This window comes from Drosophila bipectinata, chromosome 3R (genome assembly GCF_030179905.1).
Source record: "Drosophila bipectinata strain 14024-0381.07 chromosome 3R, DbipHiC1v2, whole genome shotgun sequence".
NCBI lineage: Eukaryota > Metazoa > Arthropoda > Insecta > Diptera > Drosophilidae > Drosophila > Drosophila bipectinata.
Window position 1 is genome coordinate 17,551,065 of NC_091739.1, and position 22,755 is coordinate 17,573,819.

Here is a 22,755-nt window from a genome sequence, read left to right on the forward strand (position 1 = left end):
ATGTGAGACTTGCATAACCTCATTTGGCGGCTTATGGGCTTCGCGTGCTCCCGTGCCCGGTTTTTGGTTTTTGTTTGACTTTTTTTAAATATGTATTTATTATTTTTTTTTTTGACTGCGGCGTGATATCGTGTACGCAGATATAAGAGTAAAGATAGAAACGTACATAGACAGGCAAGTGCAACTGCTACACTCCATGCCCCCAGATTGAAAGGAAAACTACCAGAAATGACAGGCCATAACCCATCTCCAGGCAGCTAGTCAGACAGGCAGGCAGTCGTCAACTCCATCCGCCGGTGATCGAGTCAAATTTGAACATTTTATGACAACCACTGACCTTTTTGGGCAGCTTTTTGGGAGAGGAAGTTGCTTTGGAGTGGCCAGGAAATGATTAATGGCTCTATTGGTGCATTCAACGACCACCACTCGACAAAATGTGGCCAACAAATGCGCTATAATTGATAGAAGGTTGCCCGTACCCTGTATAGCCCATACATACTCGTATATATCAAAACCTGAAGGTTTATCCACCATCAGCCCACCGCGACCCATTCACACTTTGCACAATCCACAAATCAAACTGGGAAAACTCCACCAATTATGTGATGAGGCAATGGAACAATAATTCTTCCTGGCCATTATTCCGACATCTACAAAAAACTGCAGGGCGTCGACAATGAGCCCAAGAGTTTCCAAAGAGCAATCCAGCCCAATCCAAAGTTTCCAGCAATTTCGGATCAATTATATGAAGGCGACCATTGTCTGCTTCTGGGCAATTTGTGTATAGCTCACGATTTATTAATTTTTCACCAGCTACTTGTAGCTGAACTTTATTGTCTCTTACTAACCAGAATTTTCACAACCAATTGAAATACTTCAAATTTTGGCCAGTTTTCCAAACTAATCAATATGGAAGTCCGAAAAGAAAGTGTCACACAGATAAACCATAATTATTCATTCTGTTTTGCCAACTCCTCGATTAACTTGGCACTCTGGGCCTTGATCTGCTTCCGATTGGGTACATTGGCCATGGTCTTATTCTCCTGCAAGATATCGTCCTCCGGAGCAGTCGGGGGCGGCTCGTCGGCATCCACCGGCTCGTACATATCCAAGCTGGCCAAGAAATCGGCGTGATACTCCTCCACATTACGTTTGATCGTCGCCGGTTTCAGTTCAACCGTGTAGGCCTTCATCAGCTTGTAGATCTTTCGTTTCACCATATGCATTATGTTGTCAACTGTGGAAAGAGAACGTAGGATTTATGAATTCCAGTATGAATAAATTGGCTGGGCGACCACTTAACTGTTCTCCTCGAATATTTCCGGAGCAGCGGCCCTCATGTTGAGCATTTCAAACTTGAGCAAAGGCAGCTTCAAGTAAGAGTTGGGGTACTGAGCCCGCAACAACTTTGGTTGGCGATCAACGTGTCGCAGGATCTCCAGGAGATTCCAAATGCTTACTCTGAAAACAAAAATATTTAGATTTAATAGTTTAAGGAAGTAAGTGTAGTAACCTCAGCATAACATAGGCATCCGCTCGATTTTTAAGATGCTGCAGAGTATCTTTTTCAAATTCAGTATCTTTTTCCAATGTTTTCTTCAGGTCCTTGATGCGCTCTAAACGACTGTAAAATAGAACAAGCCAGAAGTCAGTATAAGATAGTTATAGTATTGTTCAGGATACCCACTTAATCTCCTCCTCGGAGAGATTGTTAACCAAAACACCTTTTAGCACGCTGGCGCACTTCATTTTGGTTTCCAGCATTTCGTGGGCCAACATATCGTTGACAATCATGCGATGGAGCTTATCATTGTTGTCCACCTGGCTCTTCATTCTAAAGAAATCGAACAGAAAATAAATGTTTAAATATTTGACAGGAAGTTCAACCTAAAACTCACCTAGGGTAGATTTCCTTGGCCTGGGAGCACAAAGTCACAAACTTAACCTCTTTTATCGTCTTCTCCACGGCCTTCAGCTCCAGTTTAAGAATCATCATGCTCTGGGTCTCCCGGACATATCTCTTCAGATTGGTGGTAGGTGCCGCCTCCTTTGGCTTGTTGAAGGTAATAATTGAAGTTCCACCCGGTTTCTTGAGAGATGCCAGCATCTGGAGCTTGGCCTGGAGGTTCTTGCGAGACTTCTCCTCCATATTCCGAAACTCGTCATTTAGCTCCTTGAACTTGGCTATGGCCGGCATACCCAAGTACAAGATGTGTTTGATGAAGTTCGCCTGATCCTCCATGTCGCTGCTGAGGGATCGCAAGATGGGTTCATAGAAAATCTCGTCGTGGACCAGAACTTGAATCATTTTCTTGTAGGTATTGTTTATGGTTTTAATGGCCTTTAGACGCACATTCGAATTTTCAATCTTTTTCAGAAAGATTCGGGACTTGAGTTCTTCGTCCAAGATGAACTCATTTTGGTATTTGATGCGATTCTGGAGCATGGCTCGTTGTAGCTAAAAAATAATATAAAAATAGACTAATAACTAGTGCTTATGTATCTCTCATTACATACCAATTGTTCCTTGTAGTGCTTCTTCAGTTGGCCCAATCGAAACTCCAAGCGATCCCTCTCCTTGCGCATCACAAAAGTCCTCTGGTTAATGTTGTCGACCACAAGATGGATGGGCATCTTCTGGTACAAGCGCTGCATGTCCTTATGGTTGATGAGGAAGTTGCGTATCTTGTGGGTGTTGTCATTGACCAGGATATTCTGCAGTTTTGTCCTTCCATCGCGGCATTGTAGCTTTAGCCGCTTGTTTTCGCGGAAGTATCGCTGACGATTGGCCTTTGACTCGTGATTTTTAAAGACCAGGCGACGAGCTATAATGGGTAATGGTTAGTCAATATATCCCTCTATTTTCCTTGAAAGACACAACTCACTTAACAAATCCGTCATGCCCTTGAACTGCTCCGTCAGCGAGTTGGGAGTCCAACGCTCATCGACCATTACATGCTGGTTGACGTAGGATATGCCGAAAAACCCATGGAAGCGCAGAGAGCGAGGATGCACTGGCTTGGGTGCCAGGACATCCTTCTCCCGGTTCTTGTCGCGACGTGGCCTGTAAGCCAGTCCCCTTTGGCGCAATGTGCATGGCGGCATGATAAGTTTTTTTATCTATGTTTGTATGTATCCTTAAAAAGTTTTGTCTTGATTTTAAAGATTAAGTTATGTAGTGTTGTTATGTATAGGTATAGGGTATGTGTGGATAGTTACAGAGTCTACTGAGATTAGTTTTTCATGGCTAACTTGAAATTGTGTTTGTCTTAATTTAGTAGACAATTTCTTTCTAAAAAAATGTTTTCAACATATTCTTCACTTCATATGGTATAGACTTTTATTTTATAAAGCCTTTTAAAGCGTTTATCTTTGGCAGATTTATATAATTTATTTTATATGAATTTGTATTAGACGGTAAGTCTTTAAGATGAAATCTTTTAAAACTTTCAAGAGAAAATAGATTAAAAGATTTATGTAGTTGCTTTATGATTTATTAAAAAATAGAAACCAAAAATTTTTAATTGTATTAAAGTATATAATTGGTAATATTTCGAAAACAAGTTATTCATTCTGCTTGGCGGCCTCTTCCATCACCTTAGCACTCTGGGCCTTGATCTGCTTGCGACTCGGAACAGAGGCGAAGGCCTTGCTCTCCTGCAGGAGATCGTCTTCCGGAGCACCCTGTGGAGCCGCCTCGTCTTCAGCCTCCGCGTTCCTATCCAAACTGGCCAAGAAATCGCAATGGTAACGTTCAACATGGGCCGCTATAGTCGAAGAACTTAATTCCTGCGGATACAGTTTCATCAGCTTGTAGATTTTACGCTTGACACTGTTTAAGATGGTATCCACTGTGAAAAGGAAAGATGGACTCGTTTTTATATTGAATGGATTGTTTTGAGAACTACTCAACTGTCTTCATCAAATATTTCTGGAGCAACGGCCCTCATGTTGAACATTTCAAACTTCAGCAGCGGCAACCTCAAATAGGAATTGGGATACTTGGTTCGTCGTTTTGATGGTTGACGCTCAACGTGGCGCAGTATCTCCAAAAGATTCCAAATACTCACTCTAAAAACAATGAAAATGTTGCGATTTATGAAGAAGAATGTTCTCAAGCCTTCACAAAAGTTTACCTCATCATGAAGAAAGCAGTCGCTCGATTTTCGAGATGCTTAAGAGTACCTTGTTTAAAATCTCTACCAATTTTTAATTTATTCTTCAATTCAGCAATGGTTTCCAACCGTCTGTTAATATATGCTATATGTATATTTAGGGAAGGATGGAAAGTAAAATCACCTACTTGATTTCCTCATCTGAGAGATTGTTGACTAGAACTCCTTTTAGCACATTGGCGCACCTCTCTTTTGTATTTAGCATCTCATGATTCAACATTGAGCCAACAATCTTACGATGCAGTTTTTCATTGTTCTCCACTTGGCTTTTCATTCTAAAAAAAAGAAAGGAAAACCAAATCAAATATCTTAAGGGAATGTCCACTCAAAACACGAACCGTGGATAGATTTCCTTGGCCTGGGAGCACAGGGTGACAAACTTCACCTCCTTGATAATTTTCTCGACCGCTTTCAACTCTAGTTTAAGGATCATCATGCTCCTGGTCTCCCTGACATATCTCCTGATGTCGTTGAGTGGTGCCGCCTCCTTTGTCTTGTTGAAGTTCATGGCCGACGGGCCCCGAGATCGCCTATAAGCGGTTAAGGTTTGCATCTGTGCCTGCAGAGTATTCCGAAACCTTGTTTCCATATTGCGAAAATCATCACTGAGCTCCTTGAATTTGGCAATGGCCGGAATGCCCAAATAGAGTATGTGTTGAAGGAATCTTTTCTGATCTTTCAAGTCCTCGCCCAGAGAAATCAAGATGGGTTCATAGAATATCTCATCGTGGAGTAGAACTTGAATCATCTTCTTGTATGTGTTATTAATGGTCTTGATAGCCTTTAGACGTACGTTCGAGTTCTCAATCTTTTTAAGAAAGATCCGGGAGTTAACTTCCTCGTCCAATAGCGCTTCGTGTTCAAACTTTATGCGATTTTCCAGCAAGGCTTCTTCCAACTATGAGGATTCAGGGCTAAGCATCTCATTATAATTTTGCAACCTCCCCAAAATACAAACCAATTGATCCTTATACTGCTTCTTCAGTTGCGACAAACGAAACTCCAAACGATCCCTCTCCTTGCGCATAACAAATGTCCTCTGATTAATGTTGTCGACCACCAGATGGATGGGCATCTTCTGGTACAAACGTTGCATGTCCCTGTGGTTGATCAAGTAGTTTCGTATCATTTGGGCGTTATCACCCACAAGGACATTTTGCAATTTAAGGTTTCCATCACGACATTGAATGTTAAGACGCCTCTTAAGGCGTTGGTTTTTCTGACGATCGGCTTTGGATTCATGACTCTTGAAAACCAAGCGACGAGCTAATGAAAAATAGTGGTTTGTCAATGTATACTTCTTGCCCTTCGAGGTCATAACTCACTCAATAGGTCGGTCATGCCCTTGAACTGCTCAGTCAGCGAGATGGGAGTCCATCGCTCATCGACCATCACGTGCTGCTGCACGTAGGGCATGCCCAAGAATCCATGGAAACGGGAAGAACGAGGATGGACTGGATGCGGTGCCACGCCATCCTTCTCCCGGTTCTTATTACTCGGCTTAAAGCCCATTCCCGTCTGGCGCAGCCGACAAGGCGGCATGGTGTGATCCTGTGTATCTGTGTCGTATGCTATTTAACTTTCCAAAAATCGAGCTGGCAGTAGTGAGTATTGTTGTGGTTGAGTATATTGTTAGTACTAACTAAGACCTTTGGCCTCCCCAACTGAGATCTTTATGGCAAGGCTTACTTATATTAAAAGTAAAACACAACACATATATTTTACACATTTATTTTGCACTAACATTTCATTTTTGTTTTGAGTTGGGTTTTTGTTTTCAACATAAATATCTTTTACAACTACTTGTATCTGATGAGAATGTGTGCATATGCATACCCAAATACATTTCATATTCAAGGATCGAATTGAACTTTAAGGATAATAATCGTGACAAAAATATCTTTATTTTCTTGGTGTTCTTAACGCACGTGGCATAAGAGGATTTGGATTCGTTTATAAAGAGAAAGCTCAAACTAATAGAAACACAGCAACTTTTTGATTAAAACAAGTATTCCCTAGGTGTAGATACTCTCTATTGCACAATCTATGGTTATCTACAAGATACATTTCGATTTGGCAGGCCGACTATCTCACTGATTGGTATCAACCTACTCAAATCTCAATCGAAACATCAACAAGTGGTCGCAGGGGCTTCGACTAATGCCTCAGCTCTGCAGTATCCTTCGTGTAGACTTTATTAGTAGCTTTAAGTTAGTTAGACCTAAGTATGAGTATAGTTTAGCTCAAACACCAGCGTATAAATATTGTCATAAAACATTTTTTTGTTAGCTTTTGTCATTTTTTTTGGGTGTATAATTTTGCTAAATTTACATTGATTCGGGTTTTGTGGCATTAGCTTTAATGAAAATTCCATACATGATTGTTTGCATCTAACATTTATTGCGTTTTTGGAGTGTTTTTATTTTTTCGCCTTTTTGAGTGTTTTTGAACTATCCACCAAAAATATCAAATCTTGGCCAACTGATGCTTCTCGGCGAGTTTTATTAAAATGTTGCTTACTTTTGTGAGCAATGAAATACTCCCTGGTTCGTGCAAAAATATAGCATATTTTCGGTTAACTGCGAAGAAATGAAAGATTTTGCTTATAGCCTTAGCGGCTATATATTTTTGAAAGTACTCGTAATATTTTTTGGGGGAAATTACAGCTATAAGTTAGAATGAGAAGTGAGGTGAAGAAACCTTTGAACCATCAAAAAGTTACAGACTGAATGGGGGTGGTGGGTTGGAGTTGATAAAAAAACGTTGGAAGTCATTCAATTTGTGTAAGTTTGGCATTCACATTCCAGTGCCGCACAAAATCAACTAAATTAAACAAATAATAAAATAAGGTTTTACATAATTTATATAAATTTTATTTAATCATAGTTCAGCGCATCGTGCTGCAAACACTTTATATGCTTTATATACACAATCAAGAAATGAACTACGTATTTTATGGGTCAGTTTCGAATCGTTTCGAATGCTGAGAAGCATTTACATAAATGGCTAAATACAACATACGCTCTAAAGTTTAACACAAGTTAAATAAACATTGTGGTACACCTAGTATTTAAACAAATCATCCATACAATTTATATTGAAACAATTTTTAAATAATACTTAATAATTACAATTGTATTCCTTTCACAAATTAAATTTGGACAAAATTGGACCTAGTTTGGAATGCATTTACAAATAATTTCCATTCAACAAATAATAATTTGTTTAATAACAGTTATTAAAAAATACACAGATAACAGAAAAACATGAATTTTTGTTTCATAGACGGATTTAAAATATTGCAAATAATTACGGTAAGCTGTGCACACACTTGGACTGAGTTTAAAAGTGTCACTCTCCTTCTAAAATGAGGATCTTGCTCCGATCCTCCTCCGATGCGGCTTTGAGACAGCTAACATAGTTCCACTAGGTAATTCAACGTGTGTGTTTAGTGATTGGCGTAGGACACAACTACAGGTTTTGTTTAGACTTATCTTAGAGTTCTCATAGGTATATTTCACATAGGCTACTTTCCTTTAGCTATTCATGGAAATTGTTTCGTTTTGCTCATCGCTTGACGCCTTCTCATCATTCGTTTTAGCATAGTATATAAATTGGTGTATACATATAAATAGTCAAACTTATTTGTTTTCATTTAAATAGTAATAATATAAATATATATATATTTATGTATATATATGTATGTATATAGCATTTGTTTTTGCGTTTACTCAATGTTCAACATTATTATAATATAATTTCTTATCTGCTTCATTTGTGTTTCTCGTTTTTTTCGCTTTTTGCTGCTGCTATTTCCATAAACTTTAATATATATATTGTTTCTGTAGTTTCTGTAAACATTTCTTATAATGCATTTTTTCAAGTTTTTAATTTTCGTTTTTGCAAATATATATAAGTATATTATAGTTTTGTTTGCTGCGTGTGTGTGTGGTCTATGAGGTTAGAGCGCCTAGTGTGTGTAAAGGTGAGTGAGTGGGTGTGGTTGTTGTACGTATGAGCTCCGAGCGGGCCGCTTATAACGCACCAAATGGATCGAGCGGGACGTTTTTATTGCCCCCGTTCTGCGTGGGCTGGATGGGTTGCATGATGCCCGTCGCTGTCGCTGACGCATTACTGTGCGGCGCCGCCATCATCGTCGGTTGCACCCCAGTCAAAGGGGCTGCTGCCTGCCCCATCATAGTTGGCTGCCCCATCACCGGCATTCCCTATAAGAGTCCATAAAACAGGAGTTAGTAAAAACATTAAAGTGTATGGTGAGCTCATATTCATGCACTGGTAGGAACGACGTTAGGGCGTTACTTTAAATACGTTTTTACTATGACAGACGCAAGGCTACAAAAAATCAATGGTTGAAACAGAAAAGTTGTCGGTTTGGGTTTCATTTTTAGGAGGACAACCGCCTTGGGACTTGAAAAACAGTGGCTACATACGGAAGTTAGTGAGGTCTACAGACAAGTGGAATAGTAACTCGGTTTAAATCTACAAAGAATAACGTTTCTCAAAATAATACCATATTCTTAACTGATAAAAGTGCAACGCAAATATGCAATTTAGATCGGGGGACAAGATTCAGAGAGAGAGAGAGAGGTGGGGACAGATATAGAACACACTTCTTGTGGCTGGGGACCAAAACCAATGGATAGAGATCGGTTTCTGAGAAAGTTAGAAGGAAGGTAACTGGCGTATATGTCGCATTATACGTTATAGTGCTGAAGATGATAGATTATCGATTGATTAACAAAAATATAAACCAAGTTAAATCATAAAGTTTCAAGACAAAAACAGAACTGAAAAAGTTGTAAGAAGGAAAAGACGGCAACCCAGGTTTAAAACAAAATATAAATTTTATTATACTTTGTACTTTATCGTTTAGTTTGAAAGGTTTTTTTTTTGTTTTTTCGTTTTTAATTTCGTTGGTTTTAGCTTCATCTTACCTGCATATAATTTGGCATTACAGGATAACTAGCATGTATATACGGATGATTGATTGTGATTGGCGCAGGACTTACGGTCATGCCATGTGCCTATGTATTTTATATTTTATATATATATGTTTTTATATATATTGGTATATTGATAGAATATATATTGATAAATCACAAACACACATCATACACACAGACAGCATTAACACAGGCGCATCGTGAGTTGTCATTCGTGATCATTGTTGTTGTTTGTTTTGATCGGATTCAATATATATTTAATTGTGATTCGATTTGATTCGTTTGCGATTTTCAATTTTGCGGTATGCGTTGGGATAGTTGAGATATAAAGCAAACATAAAATAAAGAAAAGAAAGTAAGTGATAGTTATATATACTTTATATAAATGCAAAATAAAAATTCAAAAATAATAATGAAATAAAAATATAAAATGGAAACATGTGATTGGTAGTTTCTGGCCTGTGTGGTGTGGATGTGTGGAGACTCTGAGACCTAATCGCCGAGGTGTGCCACAAAAGTTTACCCTAGTGCTTGTGTTCTAGTGCAGGTTACTGTGATAACTGCTCAGTGTTGTGTGCGGGAGTGTTTGAAAAATCCAGGTCCAGAGAAACAAACGAAACCACTTACGACCCCCACAGACTGAGACCTAAGATTCTGGTTCAACAATTTTTCCAAATAAAAGTGACAACATTGAGAATTAATGATAATAAATGGAATAATTCAAGTTAATTTTAGGAAAATTTTAAGCAAGCTTATGTAAAATTCATACAGAACCAATCATTTTGTGCAATTGGGAAACAAATATTAATTTTTAATAAGGAAAATGACATAAAATAAGAGAAATAGTGTATTGTACATGAAGTGTAACCTAGAGTACTGAGGTGACACAAAAGAAAATCGATGTGTTTGTAAAAGGACAAGAAGAAAAATTAAGTTTATTACAAAAAATGTCATTCGTTATCTTTCTGGCATTTCTTTCGTTTTTTTTATCTGTATTGGCACAATTTCTCTAGCGACTCTCAGTGTATTCGAATTATGTCTCATATTCCCTTATCGAATATTCGAGGCAACGCGGATTTTTTTCTTTGGTTTTTGGCTTTTTCTTTTGTCGAATTTTATTCGAGTAGTATTTTAGTAGTAGGTGGTAGTTTTTTTTTGAGTTTGAGTAGTAGAAGTAGTAGTAGTAGTCGGGTAGACAGTAGAGAGTAGAGTTAGAGTAGGCAAAACTCACCATTGGACGATAGCCAGCACCAGTTGTAGCCGCCATTGGTTGGGGTGTCCAATTAGCACCTGGTTTCGCTGTATTTTTAGGTGAATTCCATTGCACGGGTCTATGAGAATAATGGGGTAAGAGAGTAATGATATATAGACGAAATCAATGAACACGGCATTTGAATTTTGGATTTGGATTTCTATCTATCTAAACAGATTTCTGCGTGATTTCGAACTATTTTATGGATGGACTTTATGTACACATATGGAACATGAATAAATGGATTGTGGCGGTTTGGGCGTTGGACTTTGGACTAGGGATGTCACAAGGTCGGATGACAATGGATTTGGAATCGATTTTTGGAATTTTTAGGGAAAATAGGACCCCTGCAATTCTTGTCGAACTTCGAGTCGAGTACAACCAACTACTGAGCATGATCAGGATGACAACATGAATTTATTTTTTTGTTCAACATTCTTGGTCTTGGCCTCACTTTCGAACGCACGCATACATTATTGGTAGATTGGCTCGATTACTCACTTTGCACTTGCCGTTTTATTAATATTTAAGTTATCAACTAGGGACATTAGTGAGCTATCCAGGTCGCCGGTAATTATCTTTCCAGTGCTGGCCGGTGCCTGGGGCTGTTGCTGCTGCTGCTGCTGTTGCAGTTGCTGTTGCTGCAGGTGTTGCTGGTGGTGCTGCTGCTGTTGTAACGCAAGGATCGAGCTGCTATTGCCGGTGTAACCTGTGGCGACAACGTTCATTTGATTGCTGTTGTGGCTGCTGGCGGAAGCCGGCTTGAGAACATCACCCAAAGCATCGAAGCCTTTGATTTCATTTACACAATTCACGCCATTTTTGTGTTTTGTTTTATTATTTTGTTTTTTTTGTATAGCCAATACACCATTATACCAGACATTTATACACAGAGACAAACACATTTTGGTTATGGGTATAGAGGGTATATGCATAAACAATGAAGCCGATGAAGCCCAAGATTTTTGATATTTTTTTAAGTTTATGTTTGTCGAGTTAGCGTTGAGTTTTGTTTGCCATCGAAATTGAATATATCGATTTTATAATTATTTTTGTATTATTTTTTGCCAGCATAACCATAAAACACACAAATTATTTTAGCGTTTTTTATAGATTGAATATATATGGTTTTGTGTGCCACCAACATTAACATGAGACAATGTGAGGTATTTTATAGTTTTTATAATTTTTGTTTTGTTTTTTTGTTTTACGTTCAGTACATAAGAACATAAGAGAGAGAAAAAGAGAAAAAAATAACATTTACAAAATAAATAACATGAATTGGCATTGTATTGAATATATTAATATTTTGGTTATTTTTGTAATGATTTTTGAAATAGGATTAAGTATACTTGGTTAGCTACGAGTCTATGATAGATGGTAAGATTATATACAAAAGCATCCCAACACACGAGTATTTATGTAAATGTTATATGTTGTATATAAGTGTACGAGAGACATTTAACAAACATTAATAGGTTTTTCGAAGCATTTTTAGGCTCAAAAAGCAAAAGGACTAACTGAAATCAAAGCCCGTAAGCAATGCGATTCTTAATCCTTTCGTTAGACACACTTTTAACATTAAACATATATTACACTAAATAAAAACTGGGTTCAACATAAAACATAGATAATTCAAATACAAAATAATTAAAAATTTAAAAAAATATCAACGCAGCCGACAGCTAAAATATTCCACTCAGCGATGGGAACAATTCAAAAAACATTTTCAGACTTGGTACATTGGACAAAAATGGTTACAAATCACGAGCAGACAACAGTGGACGAAGCATGTTCTGGCTAGTGTTAATGAAGTAGAGTATCTGTGACACAGGACCAGGCCCGCAGGATATCGAAAAGAGGTCTGCTGCAGCACTACAAGCAAGTGACGGAGCAAGCTTTGTACAGAAACGAAGCACGCGTAGATAAAGATACAATATGCTTTGAAGAGATAGGTGTTTATGGTTGGGGTTAGGCCTGGCGGTTCACCTGGTGGAAAATGAGCTGCTGCCGTCGTTGCTGACAAGGAAGTCTGTTGTTGCAGTTGCTGACGGTGTTGCTGCTGTTGCTGTTGCTGAAGTTGCAATTGTTGCTGCTGCTGTTGCTGTTGCATATATAACACTGATTGCTGATCCATGAAATTGATATTGTTGGCATAGGGCGCAGCAACAGGTGCAACAGCGACTGGGGCTTGGGACATTTCATCAAAAAATGGATTTGGCAACGACATCGACGCTGTATAACGCAAACATTTACAGGATAACAGATTAAATAAATATGGGAGATAAACTAAAAAAAAAAATCAAAAATATCTGCAAGATCTCTGAAGAACCTCAAAACACAATATTTCCTAGCCTGCTGTGGGAAAATTGCGTTAAAATTAATAAACATGCATGCTAGTTTTTTGCAATCACACCAAAGTTATATATGTATAAAGAATAGCATTTTAAAGCCGCAATCAATTAGTTCCGATCCGATTTGAGCTTAACTTATAATAGATATTAAATTTTTGGCACTTTTGTTTGGTTAGTAACTGCTTATTGTTTAATATATCGGTTTTTTGTATTAAAAAATATATATATAGCTTGCAGGTTAGGAATGAATGAAGACTGTCATGGAGAGACTTACCTGCCGGTTCCGTATTACCGAAAACGGATGAGAAATTACTATCGGAAACGAATGCATTTGTAGCAGCAGCGGAGGAAACTGAAGCGCCATTGAAACCTATGTTTTTTTTTTTATTTATATATATTTTTTTTTGTGGATTCAGATATTTTTGTTGGGTGTTGTGTGGGCGGTGGACGGTGGACGATGGTCGTAGGCGTGTTTTTTGGAAGATTTGCGATTCGTATTATTTTGGTATTATCGAGGAGTATCGTTTTCAGTATCGTTTATCGTAGTTGTGGTTGTTGTTGTTTTTTGTTTGTTTTCAGGGTTGGAAAGAAAAAGTGATGAAAAAAATGAAGAGTAACAATACATTAGAGAAGAATATAAAAGAAATGAAAACTTAAATAATTAAGATATAAATTAAACTGATAACTTGAAATAGATTATTATGATAAAAATTATGAATTATGGTGCATGAAAGTCTGGTGCAGACAGAGGACTAAGCCTGTGTGAGATAGAGGGGTGAGAGGGGCGTCTAGGGCGCCGGAAAAGTGCACTCCCCTTAGCTCTGAGGTCTACGGATACGACAACAAAACACCTTTCGGGTCACTACACTTACACACAAAATATTCTTACATATATGTACAGCACAAAAGTAAATCAATAATCGAAATCATTATAATCCACTAGTTTAAAAGGTAACTTAGGCGAAAATGATAAGGGAAAATTATAACATGCTACCATTATTATGCATCCACAAATTATTGGCATTGAGTGCAGCACCTGTTGCTCCCGGAGCGGCGCTGGCCTCGAACATGTCGGCGAACGGATTGCCCAACTGCAGCAGATCGTCGGAGGCCTTGGTGGCTTGGGCCGGTGGGGCTGCTGCAGCAGCAGCGGGCTGCGCCGACGCGGCACCGAACAGATCAACTATCGGCTGGCCAGCCTGGGCGGCTGGCGGTGACGATAGGAATGGATTTGTTAGTGCAGCGCTAGCGCCACCAGCCCCGCTGCTTGTGGGCGACGATACCTTGGACTAGGAGGCACAAGGACAGGCAGAAAAATCAATTAAAAAGGGGGTAACTTTTGGGTAAAACGATTCAACTCACCTTGTACTGATTCATGGCAGCCTCCTCCTCGGCCAGGACCTGGGCCTTGAGCTGCTCGTCGATGCCATTGCTGTTATCGAATTTGCTGGAAGCGGCAGCAGTTCCAAAGGCCGAGCTGGTAGAAGAGAGTGCGGAGACAGCGGATTTAAAATTACGCTGATTGCTAATGATTGCCAGAAATGGAAAATCAAACCGCAAAAAAAAAAAAAAATAAAAGAAAACAAGAAATAAATCAATAATAAATAATATCAACAACTTATAAAATAAGAATAACACAATAAAGATGCTTAAAAGATGGCATTAACTAAACAAGATGCCAGGTAACTAAATAAATACAACTAAGTGACGTCTATGTCCACAAACCTCGACGACTGTGTGGGTGTATTGGCTGCAGATACTTTCCGGCCCTCCAAAGTGGCCAAGTGCTGCTCCAAAGCATCCAGCAATGAGCTAGGAGCCTTGGTCAAGTCAGGGATATCTCCCTTGTCAATGCCCACGTTCTGGAAGTAATAATCACATTAATATTGATCAGATATTCGATAAACGCTCTCACTTACCTCAGCAACCTTCAGGAACTCCCCAACACGATCCATTCGCACCAAAAACTTCTTGTAGAGATCCAAGGCATCGCGTGCATGCTTCTTGTTCATGTCAAAGTACTTCTCCAGCAAGTTGATGATGCCATCGTTGTAGCAAGCAAACAGACGTATGAGATCGCGGAATAAGAGCATAAAGCTCATATTTATGACGCCTGCAATCGATCAGAAATGTATTTATGAATGACTTGCAAATGAGGGGAAACCATACCGTTGGACAAATCATTGGACTGGCAATCAAACTCCAAAAGTGCATCCAATTGTGCCTGCAAAACTGGCAAAGTCTTCAGAAGTTTGTCAGCATTCATGCTTCGCAATGAGCCCTCCTCTTTGCTAAATGATAGATTACCAAACAAATCAATTAGGCCTCATATAGTATCTATGGAGAATGAGTGCGTGATGTGGTATAGTTACCCTCGCTTGACTTTGCAAAAGTCAAAGGCCATGGCTCGATAGGAGAGCGATTTCTCATTCAAATACTTGGCATAGCGGCGTATAAAGGGCGACATATCGTAACCTGTTGATTGGAAATATATTAGAAATTGTGCTTCAAAATGGGCTCTATAGCACATTTAACTAAAAAAATTTAATTCGATTGGGTTAGTCAATTTTGATTTCTGTTTAGCTAAAAAAACGAGTTTTAGTGACAACCAGGAAAGAATACAACATCTACAGGTCGAAAGGAGGAGTTTTAAAGCCAATTTCCAATAGCATTTTTCTGCATCATACTCACCCATTCTGCCACCTGGAACGCCCATGCCACCATCTGTATACATTGTTCGATTTCGAATATATATCAAGTTTAGATATTTGTATTTTCATGTCGTTGTTGTTGTTAGTCAGCATGATGTTTTTATATGGGTAATATGTGTGTCAGTAAGCAGCGAAATTCGTTGTTAATTTTTTTTTGGTTTTTAGAAATTGTTAACGTTTTTTAAAAAAGAAATAAATGAACAAGCCAAAAAATTCACAGCAATCGCATGAGTAGAAGAGAGAGAACAAGGGAGAAATGAATATAATTTAAGCATTAGTTTTTAATTTTAATATAAAGGAGTTGGTTAAATGATGAGTTAATTTTTTATACCTTGCACAGTTCCTTTGTCGAGAAAGGAGCTGAGATTGAATGTAGAATTGCTCGATGCCAGATATTGCATGAAACGCTGAAATAAAAATTCAAAAACAAAATATTAATAATTGCACATCGATTTGAAAAGAAAAGAATTTAATAAACAAAGACCCACACATTCTTCTTGGCATATTTACTCCCAAAATGATTATTAATCTTCTCTCTGGCCAAATAAATTCATTCATTCGTTCATGTGAGTGAAGGAAGCTTGCAATTATGAGGCCCAGAGATTACAGAGGCGGTTGCTGAACAAATAGAACCCTCGAAGAAAAACAAAAGAAGATAAGCTTGTGGAATGGGGCGTAAGTTATCATTCCCCCCATAAGAGAGAGAGAGAGAGTCAACCAAAAAGCACAACAATAATGGAAATCTCGTAATGTACGTGACCTTTGCGTATGGACGGCACTGGCCACAAAATTCCATAAATGAAATGAAAATAAATAGATTAGCACTTAGTCTCCAAAGAAAGTAAAAGGAAGTAATACGCCCCTAAGCTCACAACACAGATACACATATAGATACAGATACAGATACAAACCTCATTGCCATATGCCATCAGATGATGTGTGGTTATCAGCGACTTGTAGACCACCACCCAGTTGGCGTTCTGTGAACGCTCGATAAGTAAGTTGGCCAGATGAGGTATCGACACATTTGGCTCGTTGGTGCAGTGCACCAGATCTGCAAAACAAAACAAAAATAATATTTAATAATATAAACAAGAATATAATCTCTTATTATTATTATCCATTAATATTTTAACCGCCCCTTCTTATCAGTCAGTGTTGGACTTTATCTGGCTGGAAGTTTTGCAGCTGCCCCAAAGCTGAGTTGAGGACCGGAACCCTCGGTTATTATCACTCGGTTTTGAATTCGAAGCGATTCCCATTTCACTTGCCGCAAAGCGGAATAATTGAGTGCAATTCGAGGGGCGTCTGCACATGGCAACCCAGATGGGGAGGGTCTCCCAGGCTTTAATAGAAACAAATTCCAATAAACATTAATGGATTGCAGCTTGTGAACCAAACAAATGCCTTATTTCTCAACAGTGGTCTCCAGCTGAGAGGTTTGGATTTATAAGCGAATCTTGTATAGATCTGTACTTGTAATTAAAGCCCTATTGGTACTTAATTCATGAAATAATTCCCCATTTCTTTTGTTAATTAATATCAACTGCTCTCTGGCGAGTTTCTATGTCTAGTTTTTTTTGAGATTCTTTGAATTCACAACTCGTTTTATTTATAAACCGAAACTCGTTAGGAAAAGCAAGAAAGAAAAAAAAGAAAGAAAGGTAAGCTGGGGATTCTACCTGTTGTGGGCCTATGACCTAAACACATGAACACAAACTGGAGATCAGGTTTATCTAGGGAGGTGTTTTAAAGCCTATTGATTACAGAACTCTCAAATAATTGTTTGAAAAGCAACCACTACCACTATTTATGTTTGGTTTCAACCACAAAGAGACTTGTTTATGTGGCAAAAAGAGACCATGGGTAGTAGTGCCCTCTCTGCCAAACCGATGAGTCATCTTTTGCAAATTTTGGCCAAAAGCGGGTCACCAAACCAGAATCCAACAGGAATGCTATCAGGCTATGGCTCAATGTATGTAATGGCTTAAATAAATCCAGGGAATTAGTGAAAATGGCTTTTGCATAAATTTAGGAGACAATGACACCGCAACAACAATTGCTACGTAGGCGTTTCAGGTCCCACCTCCAAGCCTCCCCCTACAAGCCACTCTACAAACACAACTACACACGTGCAGCCGTGGGAAAGTGACGTAACATTAGAAAGAGAGCGCTATGGGGAGACGACAGAGAGCTATCAATGACGAATGGAGCCCACAAACAGCAGCAGCTGTGGCACAGGTGCACTGGGTAGGGGGGTGGTGGGTGGGTGGTGCCTGGACGGTGGATGGGTTTTGTGGATTGTAATCAGTGGGTTCATTTTTTTGTTGTTTTCACAGAAAACTTTGTAACTTATCGCAAAAAAAATAAGAAAAAGTTTTTCAAGATTGGGGGAGATGTGAAATGGCTGTACACTTGTGGTACTAGAAGCAGCAGCTTTAGGAATTTTTGATAAAAAAAAAATATAAAGTAAAACGGCCTTGAACTTTTTGGTTGAATTTTGTATTTTAAGTGTGTATGAATTTAGTTTAGTATTAGTAGTAGTACTAGTTAAAAAGAACGATTTCAGTTAGTAACGGAAACCAACTCTGATGCGATAAAAACTTTATTTTATGGCCTGCCCACATATCTAGAACCTGCTGAAACATTTCCATTGAGCTAAATATATAGTATATTTCCTTAATGTTTTAACAAGTGTAATTTTAAGGTCTGTTTTATTGAAGATTTCTATAGATGAACCTAAAAAGAAGCTATTGTTTTGTCCCCTGCTGTATGTAACTGTGTAACTGAATGAACATATTTTTTTTCGCGTGGTAACTAGGAAGAGGTGTAACGGTGACTTTACGCAACGAAACGAAGGGGGGGTGGTCCAACTTACAGTCCAAATGCTTCTTCTTCGGGCCTATGCATTCCTCGGTGGTGGCCTTGCAGACGGACTTGGCGAGTCCTTGGCCCGCAAGGCTGTGACGGGCGGCCAGCAGCCTGTCGTTGATCGTTTGCCCTGCCATAGTCATGATGAAGCTGTTGTTTTTGTTTTTGTTCTTCCTGCTCCCGTTGGCTTTTATTTACTTGATTAATTTAATTATGCACCCAAGGAGCGGACCACAGAAACTCACACACACACAAACACAGACACTCAGGCACGCACCCAGAGAGAAAGAGAGACACGACGCACACACACACACACGTAGAGCGGACAGAGGACAGAGCGAGCCAGAGAGCTGGTGGTATTGATTGATTGAGAATTTCTAAGGGAAAAAAACGTTTACACAAGCTCAGCCACGACTAATTGAACGGATCACGGATGGTGGTATTAACTTCACAAGCTCCTCACAATTTAACGCCGCGTTTGATGCGCTCTCTAACCGGTGCCTAACGCTGTTACTCGATTTTTTAAGTCTCTATTTTTCCTCTGCCACAAATCGATAATGGCGACTGGCAACAGTGATGTCAGCTTAGCTCTTTTCCCGTCGATTTTAGCCGTTTTTTAGCGAATTTTATCTGGCTAGATACTGTTATCATAGATTTTTGAACAATTATTTTTTTATTTTTTAACTATTTTAAAAATGAATCCAAAGAAAATAGTTTATATAACATCGTTTATATTGGTTTATTTTTGGTTTCAAAAGGTCGATACATAATTATAAGAAATGTTTGGAATCTATAAATTTATAACTATGAATTTTATTTAAGCCTCATAAATAATGGGTTGCTTAATAATAACATATTTTTTATTTATCTTTTACATTAAAAATTAAAATATTTGTATTTTTCTGACAAGCTTTAAAGCTAAGCCGTCTATCGATAGTTGGCATTTCACAATGTATTTTTTTTAATTTTGTATCAATAATATTAATAAATTTTTTCTTTTTGCCGTTGGAATTATTTGTCTTTAAGGTTTTGAGGCTTCTATGGCCTGCCATTATGTCAAAAGGTCACCCAAATAACAGGTTATTGCCAAGCGGAAATGACGTAACATACAGTTATCGATTGTAAAACGTAACCATTTCAAAAAGTCTAAACAGCTTTAACAGTTTGACTTTCCAAATTTGTTTTTGACCATTTAATTAAGAACTGTTTCGGAATTTGTTTAATTAAAATAGATAATAGTTATGCTATAAAATGTTGGTTTTACCACTTTTTATAAGAGTATAAGCTTATTTAGTATAGAATTTTTAGGTCCAAGTAGCAAATAAATTCTTTTTGTTCATTTGAAGTTTAGAATTCTAAATTTTCAGTAAGTCATCAGAATTTGTGTAAATATTTCCGATTTCTTATCACTCTTACGAAATCCGTAAGCCTTATCAGGATTTAGCCAAATACCGATGTTCCACGGTCCTAAGCGTAACGTAAGCTTTTGCTATCAACAGTTTTTTTTAGTTTAGTGAAGACGGTCACACTGGTCATTAAAATAAATAAAATTTTACTTAAAACAGTAGTTAGCATAATCAAAAGGAACGGAATAAAGTTGGAAGATGCTGAATGGACAGATCGCACACAGTTATCTGGAGAACTCGTGCAACCTAGTGATACCACACCCGCATGCCAGGGAGCAGCGCTCCAAGTTGCCCCAGCCCGGAGCAGCTGCTCCCTTGGCTGGTGGTGCTTCTTCTTCCACGGCAGCAGGCGATGGCCAGGGAACAGTGACTGGCACGGGGGAGGGAGCGTGCGCTGTAGCAGCAGCGGAGGCGTTACATGTGGATCGCATAAGAAACTGCGATATATTCGTGGACGCACACGATCTGTACTTTTACGCAGATGTTAAGCTATACAAGTGAGTCATTGCATCCGCTCTGTAATCGTTTTACTTGCACCCCGCATTCCACATATATAACGCATCGAATTCGCATTCCCCATTCCTCAGATTCCACAGTCGCCGCACCTTCGACCTGCGCGAGCTGAAGACCCTGCTGATAAGGTTCAACACAGCCGAAAATCAGTACCATCTCTGCCTGCGTTGTTTGCCACTTAACGCAGGATCACAAGAGGGATCGGGTGGAGGAGCTGGAGGTGGCGGAACTGGCGATGCGGCCAAGCCAAAAAGCTTTCGAAAGGAGTACATTGCCACCTTCCTGCACCTGCCTATGCTGGTGGGTCCCTCCGCCCAGCTAACCGATAAAGAGCCAATGGTCCAGGAATGGAAACTTAAGCGCATCACCGATCAGTGCCAAATACAGCTCGATGGCAACGAGCGAACCTATAAGCTGACAAATCAGTTTGGCTACGGCTTTGCCAGCAAATATAGGGGTCCTCCCAGTGCCAGTGAGGTGGGTACATTTTCATTTCCTCAGTTTTCAACCTAATTGCCATGGATTTTCTTCAGCTGGACATTGCCACTTGCCGCGTGGCAGAGCCGCATCGCATGAGTCCTATACAACGCAGACAGGAGCGTATTGTCGACGAGATGAAGCGCTTCTCGCGCGAACAGTACAAAATGAACTTTGTTGAGCTGCAAGTTCCGTCCGGCCACCAAAATCCTCTGCGCTACAAGCCCAAGATCTTCGAGACTTCCATGACTCAGGAGCAGGCGCATCTGTTGCACAACCTTAGTCGGGAGCAGGAACCAGCTGAGCTGGAAAACCTGTCGCAGAACGAAATCGACTGCGGACTTATCAGCATACTTCTGGCAATCTGCTACGATGTGCGTACGACCAACAACGATCCGACTTGCGAATCGGGATGGACGCGAAGCATACTGTGTCCGCTGTACTGCTACTACGAGCAGTTCGACAACTACCGTGATGTGCTGGTAGCATTTCTTCGACGAGTAATAACGTACCCATTGTTCCGCAATTTCGAGCTCGGCCGCACATGCGTTCGTGATGCTATCGAAGTGCTGAAGGGCGGACGGAACTGGCTGATCAATCAACTGCTTCTCACACACCAGCAGTTCTCCAGTGGCGAGCCATGTCGCGACAGCTTCAATAAATACTACCTGGAAGACTATATTCGGTATGTAAGCAGTGCCAATGCGTGCAGTGATGAGCACCTGCGCCTGCTGGCCCGCAATCTGAAGAATGTTCTGATGGACGTCAGCAAGCGTCACTTGGGACTGGGGGTGACCGAGATAGAGACTGAGATGATCAAGGAGCTGGTACAGGAGATGCGCGTCGGGGTCAGTAGCGGCGGATCTTCAATCCTACAGCACCAGCTGGGTCAGGGTGACGATGAGCCGGACCAAGACGACGATGGAACGACTGACGATGATAGTGTCATTACCGACTCCTTCGACAGCATGGACATGGACATGCGGCTGATCGAAAACGAGATTGTCTATGCGGTGGATGAGAACGAAGACGAAGAGGATGATGACGAGGACGATGATGAGGACGACGACGAGGATGATGACGATGAGGATGACGACGAAGACGATGATGACGACGAGGAGGGGGCTGATGATGTCGAAGATGAAGACAGCGTCTCGTCGACTACAACAAGCAGCGAGGCGGAAGGCAACAGCGTCATAGAACAGTGCAGCAACAGCGAGGCTGCCGCCAGCACTACCAGCAGCAATAAGTAAATGCCACATCGCCGCAAGACCAGTCCTGCGGCACGTCCAGCCTTGCCCAAAAACAAAAATAATAAGTAAAAAGTAACAACCAACTTAATGTCAAAGAACGGAGGCTAAACAGTGATTACTTTTACCATTAAAAACTGAAAGTAAAATATAAACAAACAAAAAACAACAAAACTTAAGAAATATGTAAATTTACACGAAAAACCCAAAAAAAAAAAACACTTTACTTAAATCTTAACTGTACAATAATTTAATAAGAAGCAAACTCAAAGATTTGTTCACGCCAAATGCGAAAGGATATTTGAATATTTTTTCCCTTTGCTCTACAATAACTTCGTAATAATAATGAGTAAATCAGAACTTTAGCATTTAGAATGACATTAGTGTACGAAAAAATTTGAATTTTGAATTCTGAAAAGCGAAATCTAGTTGTGCATTTTGTATATACATACACCTATATCTAAACCCAAATAGATATTGATATTGTTGGTGCTGCAAGCAATGAAAACAAATAAAAAATGAAATAAATGGAAATGGAAACGATACCAGAGACGGAATCTTACATTTTTTGGCAAAAATTTATCGTCGCAAAACGCGTTGAAGTTAAATGTACGAAAAAGTCCCAAAAAATATAAAATAATCTTAATAAACTGTGAAATCTATTTTTATACATAAATTTATCATATTTTTTTTTTTGTAAAATGTGTCATATTAAATGTGTTCACCGTGGATTCAAAATTTTAAATATGCACTTTAATATAAAAAAAAAAAATGACTAAGCT

General features: G+C 39.3%; 4 protein-coding genes across 24 annotated transcripts; 1 reads left to right on the plus strand and 3 right to left on the minus strand.

Moving 5' to 3' along the window:
• Positions 1–818: 818 nt before the first annotated feature.
• LOC108130329 (uveal autoantigen with coiled-coil domains and ankyrin repeats-like) lies at positions 819–3,218 on the minus strand. Its single transcript, XM_017248725.3, has 7 exons — positions 2,886–3,218; positions 2,518–2,825; positions 1,899–2,458; positions 1,688–1,834; positions 1,514–1,624; positions 1,304–1,461; positions 819–1,237 (listed from the first exon to the last, which is right to left on the minus strand). Exons 1-7 carry the CDS (start codon positions 3,103–3,105, stop codon positions 951–953), a joined length of 1,791 nt encoding a protein of 596 aa, XP_017104214.2. The 5' UTR covers positions 3,106–3,218; the 3' UTR covers positions 819–950.
• A 299-nt stretch (positions 3,219–3,517) lies between these two features.
• On the minus strand, positions 3,518–5,828 carry LOC108130550 (uncharacterized). The gene is made up of 7 exons (XM_017249071.3): positions 5,501–5,828; positions 5,134–5,441; positions 4,514–5,073; positions 4,304–4,450; positions 4,137–4,247; positions 3,914–4,071; positions 3,518–3,851 (listed from the first exon to the last, which is right to left on the minus strand). Exons 1-7 carry the CDS (start codon positions 5,715–5,717, stop codon positions 3,565–3,567), a joined length of 1,788 nt encoding a protein of 595 aa, XP_017104560.2. The 5' UTR covers positions 5,718–5,828; the 3' UTR covers positions 3,518–3,564.
• A 62-nt stretch (positions 5,829–5,890) lies between these two features.
• lap (phosphatidylinositol-binding clathrin assembly protein lap) lies at positions 5,891–18,898 on the minus strand. Of its 19 annotated transcripts, none has more exons than XM_017249056.3 (16): positions 18,335–18,898; positions 16,368–16,510; positions 15,788–15,863; positions 15,437–15,469; positions 15,118–15,220; positions 14,915–15,036; positions 14,665–14,858; positions 14,471–14,607; positions 14,108–14,222; positions 13,782–14,034; positions 13,020–13,115; positions 12,381–12,626; positions 10,893–11,181; positions 10,371–10,470; positions 9,131–9,220; positions 5,891–8,401 (listed from the first exon to the last, which is right to left on the minus strand). In XM_017249056.3, the coding sequence occupies exons 1-16, from the start codon at positions 18,468–18,470 to the stop codon at positions 8,210–8,212; spliced, it is 2,325 nt and encodes a 774-aa protein (XP_017104545.2). In that variant the 5' UTR covers positions 18,471–18,898; the 3' UTR covers positions 5,891–8,209. The 19 variants fall into 19 exon arrangements, with proteins under 19 accessions (XP_017104545.2, XP_017104542.2, XP_017104541.2 ...); XM_017249053.3 differs by having other exon boundaries at positions 13,740–14,034; XM_017249052.3 differs by having other exon boundaries at positions 14,108–14,270.
• A 750-nt stretch (positions 18,899–19,648) lies between these two features.
• LOC108130677 (protein SHQ1 homolog) lies at positions 19,649–22,523 on the plus strand. Of its 3 annotated transcripts, none has more exons than XM_017249260.3 (4): positions 19,649–19,805; positions 19,893–20,230; positions 20,321–20,723; positions 20,780–22,523. In XM_017249260.3, exons 2-4 carry the CDS (start codon positions 19,932–19,934, stop codon positions 21,974–21,976), a joined length of 1,899 nt encoding a protein of 632 aa, XP_017104749.2. In that variant the 5' UTR covers positions 19,649–19,805; positions 19,893–19,931; the 3' UTR covers positions 21,977–22,523. The 3 variants fall into 3 exon arrangements, with proteins under 3 accessions (XP_017104749.2, XP_070136833.1, XP_017104748.2); XM_070280732.1 differs by having other exon boundaries at positions 19,666–19,805; positions 19,896–20,230; XM_017249259.3 differs by lacking the exon at positions 19,649–19,805 and having other exon boundaries at positions 19,835–20,230.
• The last annotated feature ends 232 nt before the right edge of the window (positions 22,524–22,755 follow it).